Below are 22,722 nucleotides of genomic sequence, written 5' to 3'. Positions count from 1 at the left end.
ATAAATACAACTTTCAGTAAGGAGACCAAAATGCAAAACACAACTCAGAAGTGTATGGCTAGGAAAGACTCTCCCAATCAGTAATGCGACTTGTGGACATAAATCTGACCTGTGAAAAAAACGCATTCACTTTCTCCAGTAATTGAATCAAAGACATAACTGGATAATTGAGAATGGTTATAATCGAGTTTTTCAAATTCTGCTTTGCTTCTGATTCATATATACAGAATTCTGGGATGCTTGTCAGCTCCAGGGATGGTGAGCTCTGCCTGTCATTCTGGGGCAGATCGTCGCATTTTGGAAAACTTGTTTTGAAAGATCTTCCTTTTAAAGCACTACAGTTTGTCAACATGTGACTTCTATCATTTCCAACGAGTTGTGGTATATTCATTCAACAAATATCATTCAGTAGCAAATATAGTGCCAGGTGAAATACTAGATATTGGAGATTAAGGGGTGAAAAGGCTGCAATTACTGTCCAAGGACATCTCCAGAGAGATCCCAGCTCAGCACATATAAACAGATGACCGTGCATTATGAAAGCTATAACACAACAGATATGTGTGCCACATGTCACTGGCACAGAGAGAAGGGACAATGAATCCTCCAGAGGGGACTAGGGAATGAGGTGGGCTGTGATATCTAAGAACCTGTACATCAGGAAGAAAATAAAAGACAGGAGTCCAGTCAGATCCAGTCTATCCCAGATCTATGGTCTCTTCACTCTATCAGCCCAACAGGTGTATTTCTTTACTTAGATTTTTTTCAACCTTTATTATAACTTCTCAGAGAGGTTTAGCTTGACTCCCCTCCACACACCCCACGCCAGCTTTCACTGCTGCCCCCATAGAGATTGGTTAAAGCATCACATATATTCTGCTCATAGCAGTCACCAAAACTAAAATTCATTAATAATTAGTATAAGCTTTACATCTAAAGTCTAAATTATCTATGATGTAGAGTCTATATTATAAACATTATGAGGGCAGGGGCCCTTGCTATCTTGTTTGATGGATCCCCCGAGGAAAAGTAGATTGAGCAACACAGCAGGAACACGGTACATATTAGCTGAATGAACACATGAATGAATCCGTGACTATTTCTTCTTTTCTTATTTTTTTTTTTTTGAGACAGAGTCTCACTCTGTTGCCAGGCTGGAGTGCAGTGGCACGATCTCAGCTCACTGCAATCTCCGCCTTTCGGGTTCAAGCGATTCTCCTGCTTCAGCCTCCCGAGTAGCTGGAACTACAGCCGTGTGCCACCACACCCAGTTAATTTTTGTGTTTTTAGTAGAGACGGGTTTCACCATGTTGGCCAGGATGGTCTTGAACTCCTGACCTTGTGATCCGCCCACCTCGGCCTCCCAAAGTGCTGGGATTATAGGCCATGCCCAGCCGACACCATTTCTTATACAACATGGTTTTGAGTTATTTTACCTACAACCAACTCAAGCTGGTTTAATGTGTAACTTACAGAATTGAACCCAGTTTTCAGACTTGTCTACCTTTTCTACAAGGGAGAAAGGCATTTTACAAGCCACAGAAGCCCCTAAGTTTGGAATTCTCCACCAGAAATGGTGAAGAAGAAAGACTTTTTCAAGGTCCTGAAGGGTGACTATGGTGACAGGATTCAAAGCCCCACACACAACAGACATGTGGCCAAATTCTTCCCTTCTTCATTAGCCAGTATATGAAAAAAGCAGAGGACGCTCATGGAATCAGGTATACCCAAGAGTGTCCCCATCACCTTTTCTAAAGATTTCAATCAGTTCAAAACACAAGTCTCTTAAAAACCACAGAGCAGCAAGTTCTAATCAACCAAAAGCATTTACTATTTTCCCAAAATACTTTCTTTGCCTTCCTTGGGATGTGCTTCTTCCACTCCACTTCTACCTCACTGACCCTCACCCCTATCTCTGCCTACTTGAATTATACTCATTGTCTCTGCCATGCCTCCCAACCCCTATAGTGGGAAATGACCGCTGTTCTCTGGCTTCACAGGGCACTTTTCCCTTGTTTGAAAATGCTTGTCAGGGCCAGGTGCGGTGGCTCACACCTGTAATCCCAGCACTTTGGGGGCGCAAGATGGGTGGATCACTTAAGGTCAGGAGTTTGAGACCAGCCTGACAAACGTGGTGAAACTCCATCTCTACTAAAATACAAAAATTAGCCAGGCATGGTGATGCACACCTGTAATTCCAGCTACTCAAGAGGCTGAGGCATGAGAATTGCTTGAACTCAGGAGGCGGAGGTTGCAGCGAGCCAAGATTGCGCCACTGCACTCCAGCCTGGGTGACAGAGTGAGACTTTGTCTCAAAAAAAAAAAAAAAAAAAATGCTTGTCAGAATGTCTCATATTATAAGATAATTATGTACATGCTTCATGCCCTGGTGGTAGAAAGAATTCTGAGTGGCCTCCAAGATTCCCACCCCTGGTATATGCGCCCTGTATAATCCCACTCCTTGATCATGAGTGTCTCTTGTGCCTATGAGGGGATATTATCCCATGATTCATTTTACAGATGCAATTAAAGTCCCTAATCAGATGACTTCAGGTTCATGAAAAGAGAGATTTTCTTGGGCAGGTCTGATATAATGAGGCAAGCGCTTAACGTTGGAGAGTTGAAGGGAGAGGGATTCTACTGCCTTAAAAAGGCGAGCTGCTTGTTGTAAAGAGGACCCCCATGCCAGGGAGCAGTAGAAGACCTACAGGGATGCAAGCAGCCCCCAGTTAATAGCCAGAAAAAAAAAAACAATAGAAACCTCCATCCTACCACTGCAAAAAAACAAATTCTGCCAACAAGCCTCAGCCCCAAATGACACCTCCGTTTCAGCCTTGTGAGAGCCTAGCCAGAGCACCTAGCAACCTAGCCTGGACTCCTGACCCAGGGAAACTGTGAGATAATACATATGTGTTATTTTGATTCACCGAGTTTTTGGTAATTTGATATTCTGCAATCAAAAACTAAAATACCTATCAAATAGATTGTCTCCAATTTTTTGCACATCACTAAAATCAAGGCAGTTAATTACACTTCCCCCTGTACTTGGCTCTAAAATATTTTGAAGATTCAAAGAACAAAATACGGTACGTGCTCCCTGTAAACTATGTTTCTTCTAGACTGTTTAAAATGAAAATGAGAGTATGGAACTTTTAGCAAGTTACTAATAAATAGACTCATGTGGCTTGTTTGTTTGTTTTAGACACAGTCTCACTCTGTCACCCAGGCTGGAGTGCAGTGTCTGGATCTCAGCTCACAGCAACCTCTGACTCCTGGGTTCAAGTGATTCTCATGCCTCAGCCTCCCGAGTAGTTGGGATTACAGGTGCCCACCATCATGCCCAGCTAGTTTTTGTATTTTTAGTGGAAATAGGGTTTCACCATGTTGGCCAGGCTGGTCTTGAACTCCTGACCTCAAGTGATCCACTCGTCTCTGCCACCTAAAGTGCTGGGATTACAGGTGTGAGTCACCGCACCTGGCCAAATCACACGGTTTTTCTGTTTGTTTGTCGTTTTGTTTTTTGGTTTTTGTTTTTTGTTTTTGAGACAGTCTCACTATGTCACCCAGACAGGAGTGTAGTGACTTGATCTCGGCTCACTGTAAGCTCCACCTTCTGGGTCCACGCCATTCTCCTGCCTCAGCCTCCCAAGTAGCTGGGACTACAGGCGCCCGCCACCACACCCAGCTAATTTTTTTTGTATTTTTAGTAGAGACAAGGCTTCACCGTGTTAGCCAAGATGGTCTCAATCTCCTGACCTTGTGATCCACCCACCTCGGCCTCCCAAAGTACTGGGATTACAGGTGTGAGCCACCACACCTGGCCAAGTCACGTGTTTTATAAAGAACGAGGAAACATTAATTTGAATCCTGACTTTATTACCAACTAGCTGGGTTGCCTTGAGCAAGTCAAAGCAAAGTCAATTTCTTGGTATGTTAGCTGTACATATAAATACTGACTATAATAGCTATTACTTATTGATAAACTCCTGTGTATCAGGGATTATATGTATATTACTCACAAATACTATAATAACAGTGTCAGAAAGACATGATTTTCATTATACAGATTAAAATGGTGAGGCTCAGAGAAATCAGCTGTAACACCCGAGGTCACATGGTAACTGCAGGACAGGGTCGAGATTTGAAGCCAAGTTTGTCTGACTCACAGGCCTGGGCTATTTGCCTTTAAAGTGAGGGGTTATGTAAGGCATTCTCTAATTGGGTTATCCTGGAAATGCAGACTGAGTATGTGATTTCCACAGAACAAGGCAGGGAGAAGGCCCTCCTCCTCTACACCTCAGAGGTAAGTCACATCTCAGTTCCTGTTGGTCCAAATGAACGCAGGCTGAGGCAATGGCAGGGACCCAGAGCCCAGGCGGGGAGATTGCAGGGATTTAAGAACTCGTTTACTTAGAACAGTGAAAAGGAAGTCAAGCGTGAACTTTCTGAGCTCCAAAGATATTCTCAGGGCCCATTTGCGAATAAGCATAAATCTTCAAATTTATCCAAAGTTTAGCAAATTCACAATGACAAATGTAACAGTTCCTCTAAATTGAAGTTCATCTCTTGGCAGTTTTGGAGGCTTGGAGAAAATGCCAGCAACAAGGACTTGGAAGGAAATAAATCTTTAGATTCCCTGAAAACACAGAGAGTTATTGTGGAAGACATATGGAGGACCCCATACTGCGTTAAGAAAGAAAATTTATAAATGTCAGCTTCGTAGCAGCAATGTCGAAGGGATTTCAGCAATCCACACTGAACTACAATAAGAAAAACAGGCTGCAGGTACACATTTGCCATGAAGAACTAATTATGCTTAATCTGTGCTCTTTCTGGGAGGAGCGAATGAGGAGAGAAGGAGGTAAGTTTCCAGGATCCAAAGTAAGAGATTAGAATTTTTTTTTTACTCCAAACAGGTCATGTTTAAAGATTCTCTACTGTTTAAAAAAAAAAAAAAGTTCTGAATAGTGGGATGGTAAAGGGTCCACAGTATGGGCCCATATGGCAGAAGAGTTGAATTCTGCATCTTTGAAGACCTCGCTTTTGTCGTCTCTTCAATACTAATGGTCAGTCTGACACCTGCTCCCAGGTTTGTAGTGACGATGGAATGGCACATGGTCACCAAGTACTACTTGTCAAATATTGACCATGGGTCTTTCTCTATCACAGAAACAGGCACAGTGACTCCAAAGGTGAATTACACAGTCTTCACCCTCAGTAAGCTGACAGATGGTCCTGATTTATGAAAGCATTTCCTAAACTGTAAAGCATTACTAGAATGTTTATCATTTTAACTTATTAACTAATCCAGTAAGTTATTATTGAACATATTTGAAAACCACTAAGATAAGAACCTACTAAGTGTCTGACTCCATTTTTTTTTTTTTTTTGGCAAATTATAATAATACAGCAAGAGGTACTTACATGGGACTAAAAATTCAAATCTGTATCTGTCTCTTTTTAGCCAAAACCATGGCTAATATTGGAGAGTCTTGATTTTTTTTTTCCCCCAAAGGGAAATAGGTAATAAATGAAACTGCAATTTTAAAAATGGGAACTAGGTAGCCGGGTGCAGTCGATCATGCCTGTGATCCCAGCACTTTGGGAGGCTGAGGCAGACTGCTCACTGGAGGTCAGGAGTTTGAGACCAGCCTGGCCAATGTGGTGAAACCCGGTCTCTACTAAAAATACAAAAATTAACCGGGCATGGTGGCACGTGACTATAGTCCTGGTACTCAGGAGGCTGAGGCAGGAGAATCACTTGAACCCGGGAGGTGGAGGTTACAGTGAGTCTAGATTGTGCCACTGCATGCCAGCATGGGCAACAGAGTGAGGCTCTGTCTCAATAATTAATTAATTAATTAATTAATTAAAAACATGGGAAAGTAGGAAGTGAAGTGTAATCATATGCATTCCTAATTTCCAGGGAATGGGTCCTCTTCTCCTCAAGGTTCTGAATGAAGATTGTGCCAATTAAAAGGTATCCTGCTTGGCCACAAAACCCAGAGCTAGAAACAGAAGGAACACAATGGAAACAGCAGCTGTCAGGAGCTGCAGTAGGACCTCAGGAACGATGCTGCAAACATCTAATGAGAAATAGAAAACTTCCTACAACTCCCATAACTAATGTCGATGAGGCAATGCTGAAGATGAGCCTGGATTTAATAAATCTTTTAATATTTCCACAGCTGGGCCTGCTTACTCAGGGCTGGTGGACCATTTTCTTAAATAAGGCATGGCGCTGGTCTGACATTAGTTTAACAAGGTAATTATCAAGTGAAAAATAGCTGCTGCACTGCTGTGAACCTGAATAATAACTCTCATAATTACTGATTTTGGGCCCATCTTTTAAAATAATAATAGAGCTCTAAGTACTGAAGCATTTTACAGGAAATACATTCCGGTACAGTGTCTAGAAGGGTGGAGAACTATTAAGGATATAATTAGCGGTTTATTTACATAATCAGTCAAAGACCATTTATCATTTCTCTTATGGTCCTATTGAAGGAAAGCAAATAAACATGAGAAATAAGTTATTTTATGCAGGCAAATTTGAAAAAGAGAATTAATATTAATTGTTTTAAAGCTTGAAAGTTGAACTTTCTAAATGCCTCAAGGGAACACTGAATAAGTATAGCTCAGTTTGCCAAATACTAGTACTTCTCACATATGACATGACAGACATTTCCAAAGGAAATTTTGCGTGGACAAATACATCTCTCAGCTAGCTAATTTTAATCTTTAGAATATTTTCAGAGCTTGAATTAATTCTGAAAACACAGACCCAAATAATTATCCTTTACCTGAGAACCATCTCAGGCGGTTGATTTTTATCTACAATACGAGAGCAACATGGAGATGTCCTGTGTGTCTGTGAGGAAATAACCTCGCAAGCATTACTGACTGGGACGAGTTCATAATTAGATTTTGAAAGAACTCTTGTTTTTTCATTGTTTTCAGTGTGACAACCTCATCCTGACATAGCAAATGATGCATTTTTCAAAGTAAAACAAAGACAAACAATCGAATTGCAAATAAGATTATTCAAAGGCAGGAATAAGTCACACACAATGTATTTTTTAAGGAAAGTGTGTAAAAATAATGTAATGCTCTTACTGCTTTTGATAAAATGGAGAACAAATTTTGATGTGTAAGGGAGTGACGGTGCTGTGCTTCATTAAATGGGAGGGGCTTTATTACCAGGCTCCTAGGTGACCTTACATCCTCCTTTTTCAGATCTTCAAAATGATAATTAGTGTCATCATTGTCAAATTCAAGTCCTCCTGATTTGTTGAAAAGCCAAAATACATATTGTGACAGGGAAGTTCCCATCAAAGAGTATTAAGGAGAATACCAACCGGGAAAGGACCAACTTCATAAAAATAAACAAGTATGGCATAATGGTTGTGTGAAGCTGATTCTCCTGGAAGAAATAATAAAAGCAAAATACATGAAGGCACCCAGTTCTGTAAGCTTCTGAATTCAAATACTCCAATATGATTACCCTGATTAAACAATAAATAATGAAACATACCCTGATGGGTAATTTTGTCATGGAGCCTCTACATTCTTAATGAAATCCATCTGAACATTGCTTAATACAGTCGCAGAAGAGTGCTAATTTAACCTGACTTCAACAAATGCTTTATTTTACCTCATCTGCATAAATAAGGTGTGTTCACAGTTCGAAAGCGTGATATGAATGTGAAGATTAAGCTATACATTGGCTTGTGGGGAAGGATACCTGGAATTGGCTCACTCCACTAAACCAAAATATCACCAACCATTATTATCTAAAAGAAATACTACACACATCTCAGCTGAACACTGTTTTTTCCAAATACTTCACGTTTAAAAAAAAATAGTAATAATGTAGCATTTGGAAATAATGTGTAAAAATAATGTGAAGCATTATTAGGAACAGATTCATAAACAGAGGCAGAGGGTATCTATATGAAAAAACATGGCTAAGATCTGCTAATAATCAAGTCTTTGAAACAATAGCTCACTGGATCTTTAGCTCCTCCAAAGCAAGAGATTTTGTTCATTCATCTTCTTATCCCCGGGGCACAGAAAGATGACACATGGGAAAGTCACTGAGGAAGGTTATAGAAACAAATAGGTGTTTCCACTGAAATTATACCCAGTAAGATGCATTCAGTAAGATTCAAGTACCTAGTTAACCATTGCTGAGAATTACTTATTCTGTAAAATTTGACGCTATAATTGGATTTACTAGGAGGTTTGGAGACTATGTGGTGAAATACTCCAGCAATCTGATGATCCAAAGCACCAAAGAAAAAAGACAGTCTTAGCATTGTAGGTTGGGTAGGCATGATTTTAGTTCGAAGTTTAAAATACGAGTCTCAGCCAGGTGTGGTGGCTCACGCCTGTAATCCCAACACTTTGGGAGGCTGAGGTGGGTGGATCACAAGGTCAGGAGTTCAAGACCAGCCTGGCCAATATGGAGAAACCCCATTTCTACTAAAAATACAAAAATTAGCCAGGAGTGGTAGTAAGCGCCCATAGTCCCAGCTACTCGGGAGGCTGATGCAGGAGAACTGCTTGAACCTGGGAGGCAGAGGTTGCAGTGAGCCGAGATCGCACCACTGCACTCCAGCCTGGGTGACAGAGCAAGATTCCATCTCAAAAAATAATAATTAAATAAAAGATTTAAAAATCTCTATATATATGTGTATATATATATATATATGAGAGTCTCAAGTCCTCGTTCTTTTTGCGGACAAATTTCTAGATTGCTCTATAATACAAAACAGGCCGCGGTCACTTGAGATTGTGATGGTGGAAACTTATTAAAATATGGGAGAAACCATAGGTTTAGTAATGTGCCTGTGGGCTAGATAAACAGACATCTTGGGTCACATTTGTACTATTTACCAGCACTGCATCATCTGTTCAAGTTACGAATATCTATTGAAAGCTTTGTATTTGAAAGACATAGTGGTAGAGTGTTTTCTGCCATGAGTTTAAGAACTAAGGGTTTTAGAAGGTTAGAAAGAACTCTTTGCCAGGCTGAATCTTTTTCCACTAGGAGCAGACTTGATCAACACCCCCTTCTCCATGCCTCATTGTACTTTTTACATTTTTTATTCTATTTTTGTTATAAAAATTGTATGCATTTAAGGTGTACAATATGTTTTGATATACATATACTTAGTGAAATGATTACCACAATTGAGCAAACTAATATAGCCATATCCTTCTACAATTTTCCACTGTTGTGGGAGCACCTGAAATCATCTCTTAGAAAATTTCTGGTATATAATACAGTATTATTGGCTATAGTCATTATGCTGTACATTAGGTCTCTAGTGCACCACAGAACTTCGCTTGCACTACTCTTCAGGGTGGATGCTACTGCATTAGAGTTCATCATTTATGGGTCTGTCTCCCCTGTATACTGCAAGTTCCCCTGGGCAAGCCATATATATCACAGTCCTATATGTGGGCTCAACACCTGCCCAGATGCCTGGCACAGTCAACTGTGGAAGGCCGGCAATGCAGACTTTGGACTTAAATTCAGGCAGACTTTGACCTGCATCCTCACTCCCAACCTCTGCTGGGGTGTTTCTTTTTTTAGCTGGGGCTCATGAGTACAGTTTCTAGAAAAAAACAGAAGTAAGACTTGTGAATAAGAAGTCCGGGTAGATCTCTGAGTCTTTTTTGTATAATGTGTCATGCTCACACCACATTGTAGCTGCTCTGGAATTGTCAAGATTTCACATTTGAACATGAACTGGGGTCCTTGAAGTAGGGCTGCTATATTTAACAAAGAAAACACAGGATGCTCAGTTAAACTTGAGTTTCAGATAAATATCAAAGAAGGTTGTAGTAGAAGTATGTCTCAAGTATTGCATTTGTATACTTACATTTTATCTGGCAACCCTAACTTCAAAAACATAATAAGTTGGAGGTAAGAAGAGTCAGATAACATGTTTCTCAACAATTTTTTATTGTGTAGAACAGTTCTCTTCGCCAGTCCCCAAACAATAAATTCTGGTAGCAACACCTGTCATTGTGACAATGAAAAGATTTGACACACTTTGTTTTACCCACTATGGGGTAGTGTTATTTTGGTTTGAAAACCATAGGCAATATACTGCATAAAACCGAAAGCCAGGAAATGTATGTGCCAGGACTGCATAGATAACACAGTCACACAGAGTCAGACACAGAGCACATCACGTCCATTTTCTGGTTAGTGCCTCATTCAGACCTCCAAAACAAGCTCGTGAGGGGAGTCATAGATCTGACTTGTGTTTAAGACTGTACATTTGACAATTGTAACCCCCTAAGAGAAGAGCTAACAACCAGCTCAGATTTCACAACAGCTTGACTTATAACATATTAGGGGACAATAAAAACATACCATATCTGAAACGTCAATTATAAATATGATAATAATTATACCTTCAACTTGTACCGCACTTTAAATTCATTCAGGGCACTTTTCTGTCCATTATCTCATGTGATCATTAGTGTGGTATTTATCAGACATTAGAGAATGGAATGTCTCTTCAAGCCATTGTTATGGCCAATTTGCAACTTCTGATACTATCAATCTGAAACCACAAATGGGAAGAGATGGGTCTCCTTTTTCTCCTTCAGAAATCTGTCAGTTCATCTATCAATTGTGGGCTTTCTCTCAAGTATTTTTTATGACTAGTCCTAGGTTTTCCATTAATGTCACAAGAACATTCTCTTTCTGAGCAACTTAGGTAATTATGCTAATTTAAGGTAGGAGTTTTAAATAAAATCAAATCAAAAGTAAATTTAAAAATTTGTGATGAACTATCTTTCTCCCAAGAACTGTCTGGCCGAGGAAGGCAATGTCTGACAAACAGCAAGAGTTCAGTGAGTTCTGAATGAATGAATCCATGAATGAGTGAAAGAACAAATCAACTTCGAATGACAATCTGCTCTCCTTCTAACTGAATCTGCTACAAATCTCACGAGCCTAATGAAGACTGCTACGGAAATGGACACTCACTGAAATCACAATATCAGTTCCCACTGCACTCCAGCTTGGGTGACAGAGTGAGACCTCATCTTTAAAATAAAAATAAAATAAAATCACAACATCAGAGGCTACAGCCATCCGGAAACCATTTAATGGAACCCCATGTGAATAAATGCATGGTTGAGTCATCTGAGAAAATGACATTTATGTTTTTAAGCAACCAAGATGCCACAGTCAAAGGCAAGAAACCATTCCCGTAATTAACCATCAAGGACTACACTGAGGAAGTGCATTCTTTCCTTGAAAATAAATTTTTGAATGCAATCAAAATCAATTTCCTTTCCTCTGGTCCTCAGTGAACAAGATACAGAGCCCACTTTTTACATATAACTTGTCCAAATAAATTACCAGCATTGATAAATGTTCAGCAGTTCCTTGCTGTCTGAGCAAAATGGGGGATGAAAATCTCACCCTCTGTTGGACAGATGTGGTAATTGTAATTTTTTGGAACTTGTTTATTTAAATCACCACTTGCCATTAATATTCATTTTTCTCCAATTGGTCTTAAATTCTTGGTTCCTATGTAGAAAGAAGACAAGTCTGTTTTGGCTCTGCCCAAAATCAGAGTTCTTTCCATTATGTGCCAAATAAATAATGGGAACTGTCCTCCATTGTAATTTGAAGTGGCTGTCGTCTCATAGGTTTAACTCACTCACTTATTCTGTCATTCATCCATTCATTAATTCATGCAGTAAATATTTATTTACTGTGTGCTTTTCAAGAGTGGCACTAAGCTGAAGTTACAGGTGCATCTCATTTAACCTTCACAAGTACCCTAAAATGTTGGCATTATTGTTACTCAGATGTTACAGATCAAGAAACTGGGGTTAAAGTAGTTTAAGCCACATGTCTAATGTCATCTCACATGCCTAACATCCAGCACTTACAGAGGAGCAAAGACTCAAAATGAATCTGCGTGGATCCAAAGTCCATGAATTTTATCTCTATTTCAGTGGATGGAAAAAAAAAAAAAAAGAATGAGGAATGTTTAGGGAAGCAAAATTACTTTATGGAGGATCAAGTCTGCAGGGCCAGCTGGCCATGCCTTCTGAGAAGGCTCAAGAGCTTTAAGCAGTGGCCAGAGGAACCTGTGCCTTTCCAGGTTTCAGGGGGACACCATAAATGCATTATTCCTAGAAAAAAACACACACTGGTCTTAAATTCCTGCACTTGAAATCCCTTTCCCCATGTGCTGCAGTGCACACTCTTTGCATGTAACTTTTTAAAGTGGCCGCATTCCTGCCATGGTAATTACTAAGTGTGGTGTCAAAACGCCTTATGCATATTATCAAGGAGTGATTTTCCCAGAAACATGTTTTAAATCATGTAGTGGGATATTAGATAAAGATAAAGAGAAAGTAGAGAAAGCATGCTTTCAGAATTCCTAGATAGCAAGCACAGTAAAAATACAGCTGGGTGAGGTCGAACCAATAAAAAGCAGTAGAAAAATAGAAACCAGAGATAGTGAACCTACTTGGGCCCCTTGCAGAATTTCTCTATCTTAGGGGAACATGTCCAAATACACAACACATAAAAACACATATTACGAGACAAAATTGAAGAACTTAGTCAATACTGCAAAGCTATTGGAGCTTTCAGGAAAAATAAAGGAAGTAAGGAACGACAATGTAAAAGAGAAACAGCAAGTGTAGAAATGGCTCCACGGAGGTGCGGATTTGCGTTTCTTCAGACTATCTAACGAGCCTTGGTGACTGAGGAAAATAAAAGCACAGAGAGTGAGGACATTTCTTAAAACAACTTTTCTCTTTTTGGAGAGAGAAATGTGCCCCCAGCAGCCACGGAATACCTTTTGGCTAGTGTGGCCGTGAATGTGTGTGGTCCCACTGGAAATCCTCATTCCAGACAGAGTACTAAGGTCAAGATGAAATAACAAGTGTGTGATAGAGAATTACTGGGACCCCTAGCCCCAGACCACAAATAGTGGTTAAAAAGTTGATGAAAATTTCATCCGCATTGTCCTAGATCTCAATCTAGAGAAAGCAATGTGCTTATTGGAATCCAGTCTAATAAGAACACCCACCAACGTGTTATGGAGCATTTTCAAAGGGATGAAAGCACTGCCAAAAACTACATGCACCATCCCATCAAACCCTTACAGTTCAAATAAAGCCACTTAGAAAAGAATTAGGTTTTTCTCTAAGAAACAGGCCAACAGAAAGTGCTCTGAAACAAGGTGGCATTTTAGTAGTTACACCATTTCCCCCACTAACCTCCAAAGCCATGCACACTTACACATAGTTTAACCAAGTGTTCTGGAGTCTTTAGCCCCACACATTCTTAATCACTGTTCCCCTCTCTACTCCCTTCGTCTGCTCACCACTTACCAGAAGTGAGAGTGGGTTTCTGCACTTGAATGTTGGGAGCAGAGCCTAATCTCCTCAGTCCTGCATTTCAGCAGGAACTGCCCATCAAAGAGGTCGTATGGACTCCCACCTGGCCAGGAAGTCTCGGCATCAGGCTGTCCACATCGTGCATTTGATAAGTCCTGCCCAGTGGGAGGCCTTTTCAACGCACAGAAGCTATGGTGAGGTCAAGGCCATGCATATCAATGATAATAAATATTGATCATTCTATGCTTCAAATGGTCCTTGGCTTTTTGATTATAACATCTCATTTAATTTTCACAAGCCAGTGATGGCAGTGTTTTTGTTTTGTTTTGTTTTGTTTGAGACAGAGTCTCGCTCTCTCACCCAAGCTGGAATGCAGTGGCGTGATCATGGCTCACTGCAACCTCCTCCTGGGTTCAAGGAATTCTCCTGTCTCAGCCTCCCGAGTGGCTGGGATTACAGGCGCAGGCCACCACACCCGGTTAATTTTTGTATTTTTAGTAGAGATGGGGTTTTACCATACTGGTCAGGCTGGTCTTAAACTCCTGACCTCAGGTGATCCACCCACCTTGGCCTCCTAAAGTGCTGGGATTACAGGTGTGAGCCATAGCACCCAGCGCAGTGATGGTAGTAATATACTCACTTGCACATGAGAAGATGAAGTCTCTGTTTATCGAGCAAAGCATGGATTAAAGTCCAAGAATGTTTGCATTGAACCCTTGTGCCCTTTCTCCTACACCATCCAGCCTCTCAGCCCTGCATCGCCTGCTGAGATAGGCCTCAGGAGATCCTTCTCCATGTATCTCTCCTAGCAAGGAAATATTTTCTGAATGAGTTGTGAACCACATATTTCCTAAAAATGTGGCCAATGTGGACCTGGACACAGGCTAGGTCGACTGAGAAGCATATTACCCAAATGGTGGTTGTGACTGTCATGAGGCGGAAGAATAGTGTGAAGCACAGTTCTGCTACATGCCTAAAAGGAGCAAAGGGAAATGAATATTGTGCTTGAAACTGACAGCAAGTGATCAACCTAACCCAAGACAGAGAAGGAAATAGCAACACTTTATGCTGGACTTAGAAATGCAGAGTAGGTGCACAGAGGGCTTCAAGGAACCTGATCCTTGGCTTCCTTTGTCTTCTGTTTCAGATAAAGGAAAGTTATTATTTGGGACCCTTATTTCTGTTACCAGAAATGTGTGTGTTGATAAAATCATTTATTTTCCCTTAGCTATGGCACAATATAGGAATAGGGTGTGTGTGTGTGAGAGAGAGAGAGAGAGAGAGAGACAGAGAGAGAGAGACAGAGAGACAGAGTGAGTGAGCAAGCTGACTTTGGAGTCAGGAAACCTGAGGCTCAGCCTCACCTGTGGGGTACCCACCTAACCTCTCTGGCCCAACTTTCCATTTTTAGAAAGGATCCTTTTAGCCCTAATGTTCTTTATTCTACTGAGCGGCTGCCAGGGAACTGTCTGCCTCTGATCCTCTTCCAGGGTCCACCTTATCCAAAGGTTAGAACTTCCTCCATGGAACTGCCCACTTCTCCAGCTGCCGGAGTGGCACCTTCCTGGTGCTGTCCAGGGCGGGGACAGGCAAGTGGCCTTAGGGAGGCACAGGTCAATTTCTCACATAGTCTAATAACCTGGCCCGTCCTGAAGCTCTCCCCACCAATCACCACCTATCCCCTAAGAAAACATCAGTGGCTTCCACCTGCCCAACCATATCTCGCCCGGGCGGACACTCCCCCATCAGGGGAGTGAAGGGCTTAGGAGATGGGGCATGTGGAGGAAGAGGGTCAATACAGAGGAGTTTTCTGCTTTCTGAATGCAAGGAACAATATATCACCCAGAACATCCCTATCTCTTGAATTATTATACTGCCGGGACTTTTTTTCCTATTAAAATCTATCAGAAGAGCCAGATGCAGTGGCTGCACTTTGGGAGGCCAAGGCTGGGCTGGTGGATCACTTGAGGCCAGGAGTTAGAGACCAGCCTGGTCAACATGGTGAAACCCCGTCTCTACTACAAATGCAAAAATTAGCTGGGTGTGGTGGCAGGCACCTGCAATCCCTGCTACTCGAGAGGGAGGCTGAGGCAGGAGGATCACTTGAACCCAGAGGCAGAGGTTGCAGTGAGCCGAGATCACACCACTGCACTCCAGCCTGGGTGACAGAGTGAGACTGTGTCTCAAAAAAATATATATATATATCAGATCATAACCCAGAGTCTGTTTGAGCATGCCAGCGGACCACTGTGGGTCAATTTCTTCCTATTCAAAAAAGTCCAAAGACCTCAGTAAAGGATTGCTTTGCCAGCATTTTATTTGATGATATAAACTTTTCTACAAATGTCTATGCATTTGTGTACTCATTTATTCCTTCATTCAACAAATATTTATTGAGCTACCTATTATGTGTGAGTTCCTGTATTAATCTGAGAATTCAGCAAGTAACAAAACAGAGCCCTCATCCACATGGAAATAACATTCTAATAAGGGATGACATACAATAAATAAATAAGAAGATGCCTATTACAGGATTTGTGGCAACTTAGAGATAAAGTATCATAGACCCCAAAGGACCCCCTAAACACCAGCGATGGGGAGGAAGAAGGAAAAGTTTTTTCTAGTAAAGGCTAAAAAAACACCTCAGCTAGAATATCTCTTATTATTTCATATGTGTGTAACTGCGGATTTTTTTTTTTTTAACAAATACAAATGCAACAGCCAAATCTTATTTTCCTCATCAGAAAAACAAAGCTTTCAGCTTCCCTGGAAGCATGAAGGAAGAGCTGCAGCTTCCAGCCCCAGGACAGCCAGGCATCTGCCCAGCCTGGCACAGCATGCCTGGACCTCGAACGGGTTAAGGTGGCAGCGCCTGAGCTCAGAGCGCTGCATAAACAGTGCGCGTCAGGCGTTCTAAGCAAGCTTCATCTTTCTTGTCTCCCAGTCTTGGGCTGTCAATCAGCTGTCACCAGCCCGCACATCAGCAGCGTGTGCACATCACCAGGCTGTCAGCAAGGCAGCTGATGAGACTCGGCTCAAGACCGTCAATCATCTTTGTTTCTCTTCTCCACTCGGGAAATATTTTGGCTCGGAGAAACAAAGAAACCTGGGCAACAATGGCTGGTAGTCAGGCATTTACTCCTGTACATGGAGATAAGATCTTAAACAGGCGATGATCGTGATTCACTCTCAAATGATGCTGGGGTGGGATGGACAGAGGGAAGAGGCAGAATCTGTTGTATTAGGACATATTTTAAAACTGTAATTCTAGTTCTCTGAGCAGTCCCTGATGGATTTCCGAACCAACAAAGCACAAGAACATAAAATAATGATAACTTGAAGTTATCTGAGCTTATGCCTCAGAAAAAAACAAGGTGGCTCAGAGGATGGATGACTGCTTGGTTAGAAATTACATGCCATTGATCAGGCAGCTTTTTGAGGAGGGAGTAATTGTTGGACTGCTGAGTTCATTTATCTCTCAGGGACTTCTGAAACACCTCTTTAGGGCATGAGGCTGCTCGGGGGGCACCCACACACCGGAGAGCAAGTTAACTCAGCAGGACCCCTTGAAGTAGGCTTATCAGTGCTTGCACCAGGAGTCACTTTGTTGAATATAAAGGTCCTCTAAACAGCCCATTTTCTGATATACTGCCTGCCCCTCCTCTCGCCCAAAATATTGATTAGAAATGTCCCACATCCTTAAAAGTCTATGAGACACAAATATAAAGAGATGCGCCTGGCAACCAGTTTCAGTTGGGCAGAAAGTCCACTCCAGGCTGCTCCTCCCCTATTTAACACTATTGCAAAATCACCATGTGCATATATTAGCATAATTAATCAGTTAATTATGCAACTGATGCTACTAGTATAGCTGTTAATAGTATGCAAATGGCACCAAGTTGCCTAAAGCTTCCCTGAGTTTTGTTTTAATTGTTGTTCCATAGTGGCTTTGAAATAGATTAGCAACAATCAGAGCTTTCAATCACATGTATCAAGAACCCTATTACCTGTCAATTTTTCAAATGTTCTGGATTGTCTCATTCATACCATGACTGGTTCATCATACCACGGCTGGTTCCCTCATCATTTCAGTGTTTGTGACAGTGGGGATGTTTTTCCTCTGATGGATTCTTTCCTACGTGCAACACTGATTTCTGAAAACGCATCTCTCTCTGATCTAACTGGACATTAATTGCTTTTGTGCTGATGCATCTATGCCTCCTGGTCTGATAGCACAAGTAGCAAATCTGATCTCTGACAAGTTGGCTGAACCTAATCAGGACAGATCAGCTGTTACCCAAGGTGCCACAGGCTGTAATTTGAGGATCTTTACAGAGTTATCACTAGCCTGAAAGACAAGGAACTATAACTCTGTCAACACTAATCCCAAACTGTATGTTCAAAGCAACTGTGGCCTCCCCGCACCCCAAAAAAAGATAGCACTTGTCAAATAAATACCTGAGATAATTGATAAGAGGGAATTAGAAGGATGTGGCTGATACAGTGACAGTGGGAATTTTTTTTTTTTTAAGAACCTTCAGAAGCAGAACATTGAATGTCAAGTGTGAACCGTCAAGGATAAAAGAGGGTGGCAGAGAAGAGATGCATGGAAATTTTCCATCATTCCGCTCCCACTCATCACTGGGTGACTTGGTTCATATTTGCCTTGCTCTCTAAACAGGCAAATACCCAGACGTTCTAAGCCTCGAAGGAAATCTCTCAGAGCCAACTCGGGCTGCCACCCAGTGACAATGACTTGATAGGAAGCAAGAACATTGTCAGGAGTGGAGGTATTATTGTCAGGCTGTCAGCTCTGTGCTATTCTCTGAAGACCCCTGTGGTTTTCTTACAGGCACAAAAAGAGGAAATACTAGAAAAATAAACTTCTTTCTTACTGTATCGCTTTGGTCCATCTTCCAAACAAAATGAAAGGGTTAATGTGGCATCATCTTCAAAAAATTCAGTGGCAAAGGCGTCCCACCAGAGGTTGTCGCTATCCTGCAAAGAGACAGATTGTTTATTTAACAGGGGAAAGTGGAAAATATCTCAAAGAGGAAAAGAAAATGGAAGAGAAAGAAAAATTCAGTTGCTGCTTGCTCGTTACTTCGTGTGTATGTGTGGGTGTTCTAGGAAAGGGTAGGTGGGTGGTCACTCTTCAAATTAATTGCCTCAATTGGGAACCAAGTTTCAATTCAATAAGTGAGCTCAAACCTACCGAATAAAAATTAATTCTCCAGTATATATTTGGGGAGATTTAATAAATGTACCATAAAACACAATGTGATGTTTTTTGACAAAAGGGTTTGCATTTAATGTAAAATACACGCGACTTTTTCTCTCTCTCTCTCTCTGCTGTTTTAAGAGTTCATTTTTATAAATAGAAACCAGAATATTACAACCAGGTTAAACATAATTTTCAAACATAATTTAATCAAAAGAGATGTTCGCAGCTCTACCGTTTGCAAATATCCCTATAAAAGATAGAGGTATGGATACACGGATGGATACATTGATAGAGAAGTTCACGCACAAGAGATTGTCACATATATATGGACTGTTCTTGATTGTTTTAAGAGGATAGGCAACCACTAGCTTGTTGTTAAAAAGAGTATTAAAAATAGAGCAGTTCAGCAGAATGCAGGCCATCCATATGAATTCTGTTTGTTTGTCTTGGGTTGAATGTTTCTCCTGCTCATGCAGAAAACACTTTGGAAGTGGCCCAGTTTAAGGCAGTTAGAATCGTTGTTTATCTCCAAGGGGAGAAGAGGGCCCCCTCTCACAGTGAATTAAGAAGGTTATACACAGTGTCATATTTACAGGAGGAATCACATCCCAGCCTAATTCTCGGTATAGGACTTGATTTATCCCAAAATTCTTAAGCACCATGTTTTTTCTAGAGAATTGTAAGTTGAAGACAAGATGCATCCCAGCTGCCTGTCAGACGGAAGGGGAGACAGAAAGGGAATTGCCACTCCCCATGTAATAGTCCCACTGCCAGGTCCTGGCAGAGATACCACAAGCCTCTCTTCTTCCCATTAAGTTGTTCTGCTTATGACAACATTAAGTTGTTGTCACTGGCAGGCCTCAGGAATGAACCCTCAGTCCCAGCAAGAATAATTAAGGAGCCACAGAAGATTGATGCCGTCCTCTCCTTCAGAAAAGAAGAAGCTCAGACAAATGAATTTTTGTGTCTCTCTTTGGCTTCCTTCCAATCACCATAGCAAAAGCCAAACCAACCTTTCCTCAGTAAAACAGGGTAGATAGGAAACCACCGAACAGCAATGCATGGATCCACGTACAAACTGGTCTGCTTTGTCTCCTTTCAGAAACAAATATGTATCAGGCACTTAACTATGTGTAGGCCTTCAGAATGCACAGCTGAATAAGAGACTGGTCCCTACCCTCAAAGGGCTTAAAACCCACTAGCAGAAGACAATCACATGAGCAACTAAACAGGCAGCTTCGCTCCACATCTGAGACTGTGGCACACGTCCTCAACGCTCTGGAAGCTTGCGGAGCTTTTAGAAAACTCAGTGGGCCTGGAAGTGGAGGAATCTGCCAGGGAAAGAAACCCTATTCAGAAGACTGGATACATTTGTTTATTTGACTTTAAATCACTACACAGATGGAAAAAGAGTCACAGTTAACATTTATTGAGTGTTTACCACATGCCAAGCACTAGTCTAACGACTTTATGTGTATTTTCCTACTTAATCCACCCTACGAATCCATTTCTTCTGTGTGTGTGTTTTTTTTCTCTTCAATACAAATATAAGCTTCTTGTACACAGGGGCTTTGTTTTGCTTGCTACTTTATCTCCCAACCCCCAGAACAGTGTCTAGCCCAGGATATTACTCATAAAAGCAGCTCAGTGAATGAATGAAGTTGCTTTGCAACTCTACTTTGCAACTGCAGAAACCAAAGCTTAGGCAGTAAATGTCACCTGCTCCAGTTCACTCCGCGAATAAATGTCAGAGACGGAATTTAAACTCAGACCACTGGACACCCCCGACCTACCCATCCTCTGCTCTATACAGCAACCTGCTACATTTCCCTGACAGTCTTTGAGAGGCAGGGGTTAGAGTTCAGCAAGAGGGGAGAAAGAGTCGAAAGGGAATATTTAGTCTCAGGTTGGTTTCTTCTTTGAGCTCCTTGCCTTGTTGTGCAGACCTGTAGCCAGGACTCACGCTCAGGAGACTGCCTGGCGCTTCACAGTAAAGCAGTTGGTAATACATCATGGCAGAATTCAGTCCTGCAGGCAACACTGCCTCTTCCCAGCTATTGAACTTAGCAACTTATTCTACCTTCCCCAGCCTGTCTACTTATTTAGAAGCAACAATAACAACAACAATAGTAACTATCTGGCAGCACAGATCTGAGGATGAAATAAGTAAGTATGTATAAAGTGCTCCCCAAAGGGAGTGAAGATCAATAAAATGTTCAAGAGATAAAATCTGCAGGAGAGCACTCCAAAGACAGTGAAGATCAATAGAATGCCCTTTCCCTGCCTCTGTTTACCATCTTTAATATTATATCTAGGGCAGGAGGCATTCCACTTTATAAAGAACTGCATTGAAAATGAACTTTATGGCCAGACGTGGTGGCTTGCGCCTGTAATCCCAGTACTTTGGGAGGTCTAGGTGGGTGGATCACCTGAGGGTCAGGAGTTCGAGACCAGCCTGACCAACATGGTGAAACCATCATCTCTGCTAAAAATACAAAAATTGGCCGGCCGGGCGTGGTGGTGGGCACCTGTAATCCCAGTTATGCAGGAGATTGAGGCAAAAGAATAACTTGAAGCTGGGAGGCAGAGGTAGCAGTGAGCCGAGATCACCCCACTGCACTCCCACCTGGGTGACAGAGTGAGACTTGGTCTCAAAAAAAAAAAATGAACTTTTTAAAATAGTCTGTTTATAAATCAGCACTTTTCCCTATCACTTCAACCATTAGCAACCAATTTCCCTGGCAACAGCATCTCTCCACAACACAGTTAAAAATCTGAATGAAAATGTATTACTTCTCATTTACTTTGCTCATTATTCAGAGGCCCAATGACTGGATCCCCTCTGTATTAATTCATTCTCACACTGCTATGAAGATATACCCAAGACTGGGTAATTTATAAAGGAAAGAGGCTTAATGGACTCACAGTTCAGCATGGCTGGGGAGGCCTCAGGAAATTTACAATCATGGTAGAAGGGGAGGAGAAGAATGAGTGCCCAGTGAAGGGGGAAGCCCCTTATAAAACCATCAGATCTCATGAGAGCTAACTTACTATCATGAGAACAAGATAAGGGAAACCACGCCTGTGATTCAGTTATCTCCACCTTGTCTCTCCCATGACACATGGGGATTATACGGGCTATAACTCAAGATGAGATTTGGGTGGGGACACAGCCAAACCATATCACCCTCTATTTTCTGATAATCTAACTCTTGGTCTCTGACACTTCTGCTGGAAAATGAACCAGTGAAAGGCAAAAGTCGAGAGAAATGCTGGCTGATCTGAGGTCACTGGGAGAAAAGAAAGTACTCAAGTTACAATGAGGTTTGAGGAATGTCTATGAGCAGTGTTACAGGTTCCAAAGGGCTTACATAGGCACGTGAGTTTTGGCAGAAGTTGAAAGAGACATAATGATCCAAGAATGAGAAATGTCATACGATTCAAACTAGTTTCAGTGGAACATGGGATAAGGCAACTTCTCAGGAAATTTCAGAAGAGGTTTGCTGGGAGAATGGGCACATTAGGTAACTACACATACACACAAAATAATTGTTTCGGTCACAAATCTTGAAAGAACATCCTCGATATAAAAATGTAACACTTAAATTCACAGAGCCAGGCATATAATAGGTAGATAAAATAAGATTTTTGTTTGGCTGATAGAACACATTAATAGATAGATGGATAGATGAAATTTCTTATTGTGGCATCACAAACTCAGCTCAGGAAAATCACTCTACAAAGTTGTCCAGAGATCTTGATTGTGGACCCTACTTTGTCTGTTGGTCAATAATTTTAAACTGGCGTAAAAATGACGTGCTAGGCCGGGCGCGGGGGCTCAAGCCTGTAATCTCAGCACTTTGGGAGGCCGAGATGGGTGGATCACGAGGTCAGGAGATCGAGACCATCCTGGCTAACATGGTGAAACCCCGTCTCTACTAAAAATACAAACAATTAGCCGGGTGAGGTGGCGGCGCCTGTAGTCCCAGCTACTCGGGAGGCTGAGGCAGGAGAACGGCGTGAACCTGCGAGGCGGAGCTTGCAGTGAGCTGAGATCCGGCCACTGCACTCCAGCCTGGGCAACAGAGCAAGACTCTGTCTCACAA

General features: G+C 41.6%; 1 protein-coding gene across 5 annotated transcripts in view; it reads right to left on the bottom strand.

Annotated features, from left to right (window-relative positions):
* The window catches only part of LDB2 (LIM domain binding 2), a 392,824-nt gene that overhangs the window by 228,801 nt on the left and 141,301 nt on the right, over positions 1-22,722 (bottom strand). For all 5 annotated transcript variants that reach the window (XM_011948824.1, XM_011948825.1, XM_011948820.1 and 2 more), the window contains exon 2: positions 18,288-18,390. In XM_011948824.1, coding sequence (XP_011804214.1) covers positions 18,288-18,390 — 103 coding nt within the window. The remainder of the gene's footprint in view (positions 1-18,287; positions 18,391-22,722) is intronic.

Source organism: Colobus angolensis, unplaced genomic scaffold (genome assembly GCF_000951035.1).
Source record: "Colobus angolensis palliatus isolate OR3802 unplaced genomic scaffold, Cang.pa_1.0 Scaffold284, whole genome shotgun sequence".
Classification (NCBI taxonomy): Eukaryota; Metazoa; Chordata; class Mammalia; order Primates; family Cercopithecidae; genus Colobus; species Colobus angolensis.
Note: the sequence above shows the minus strand (reverse complement) of the source record. Positions and strands in the feature narration are given on the sequence as shown.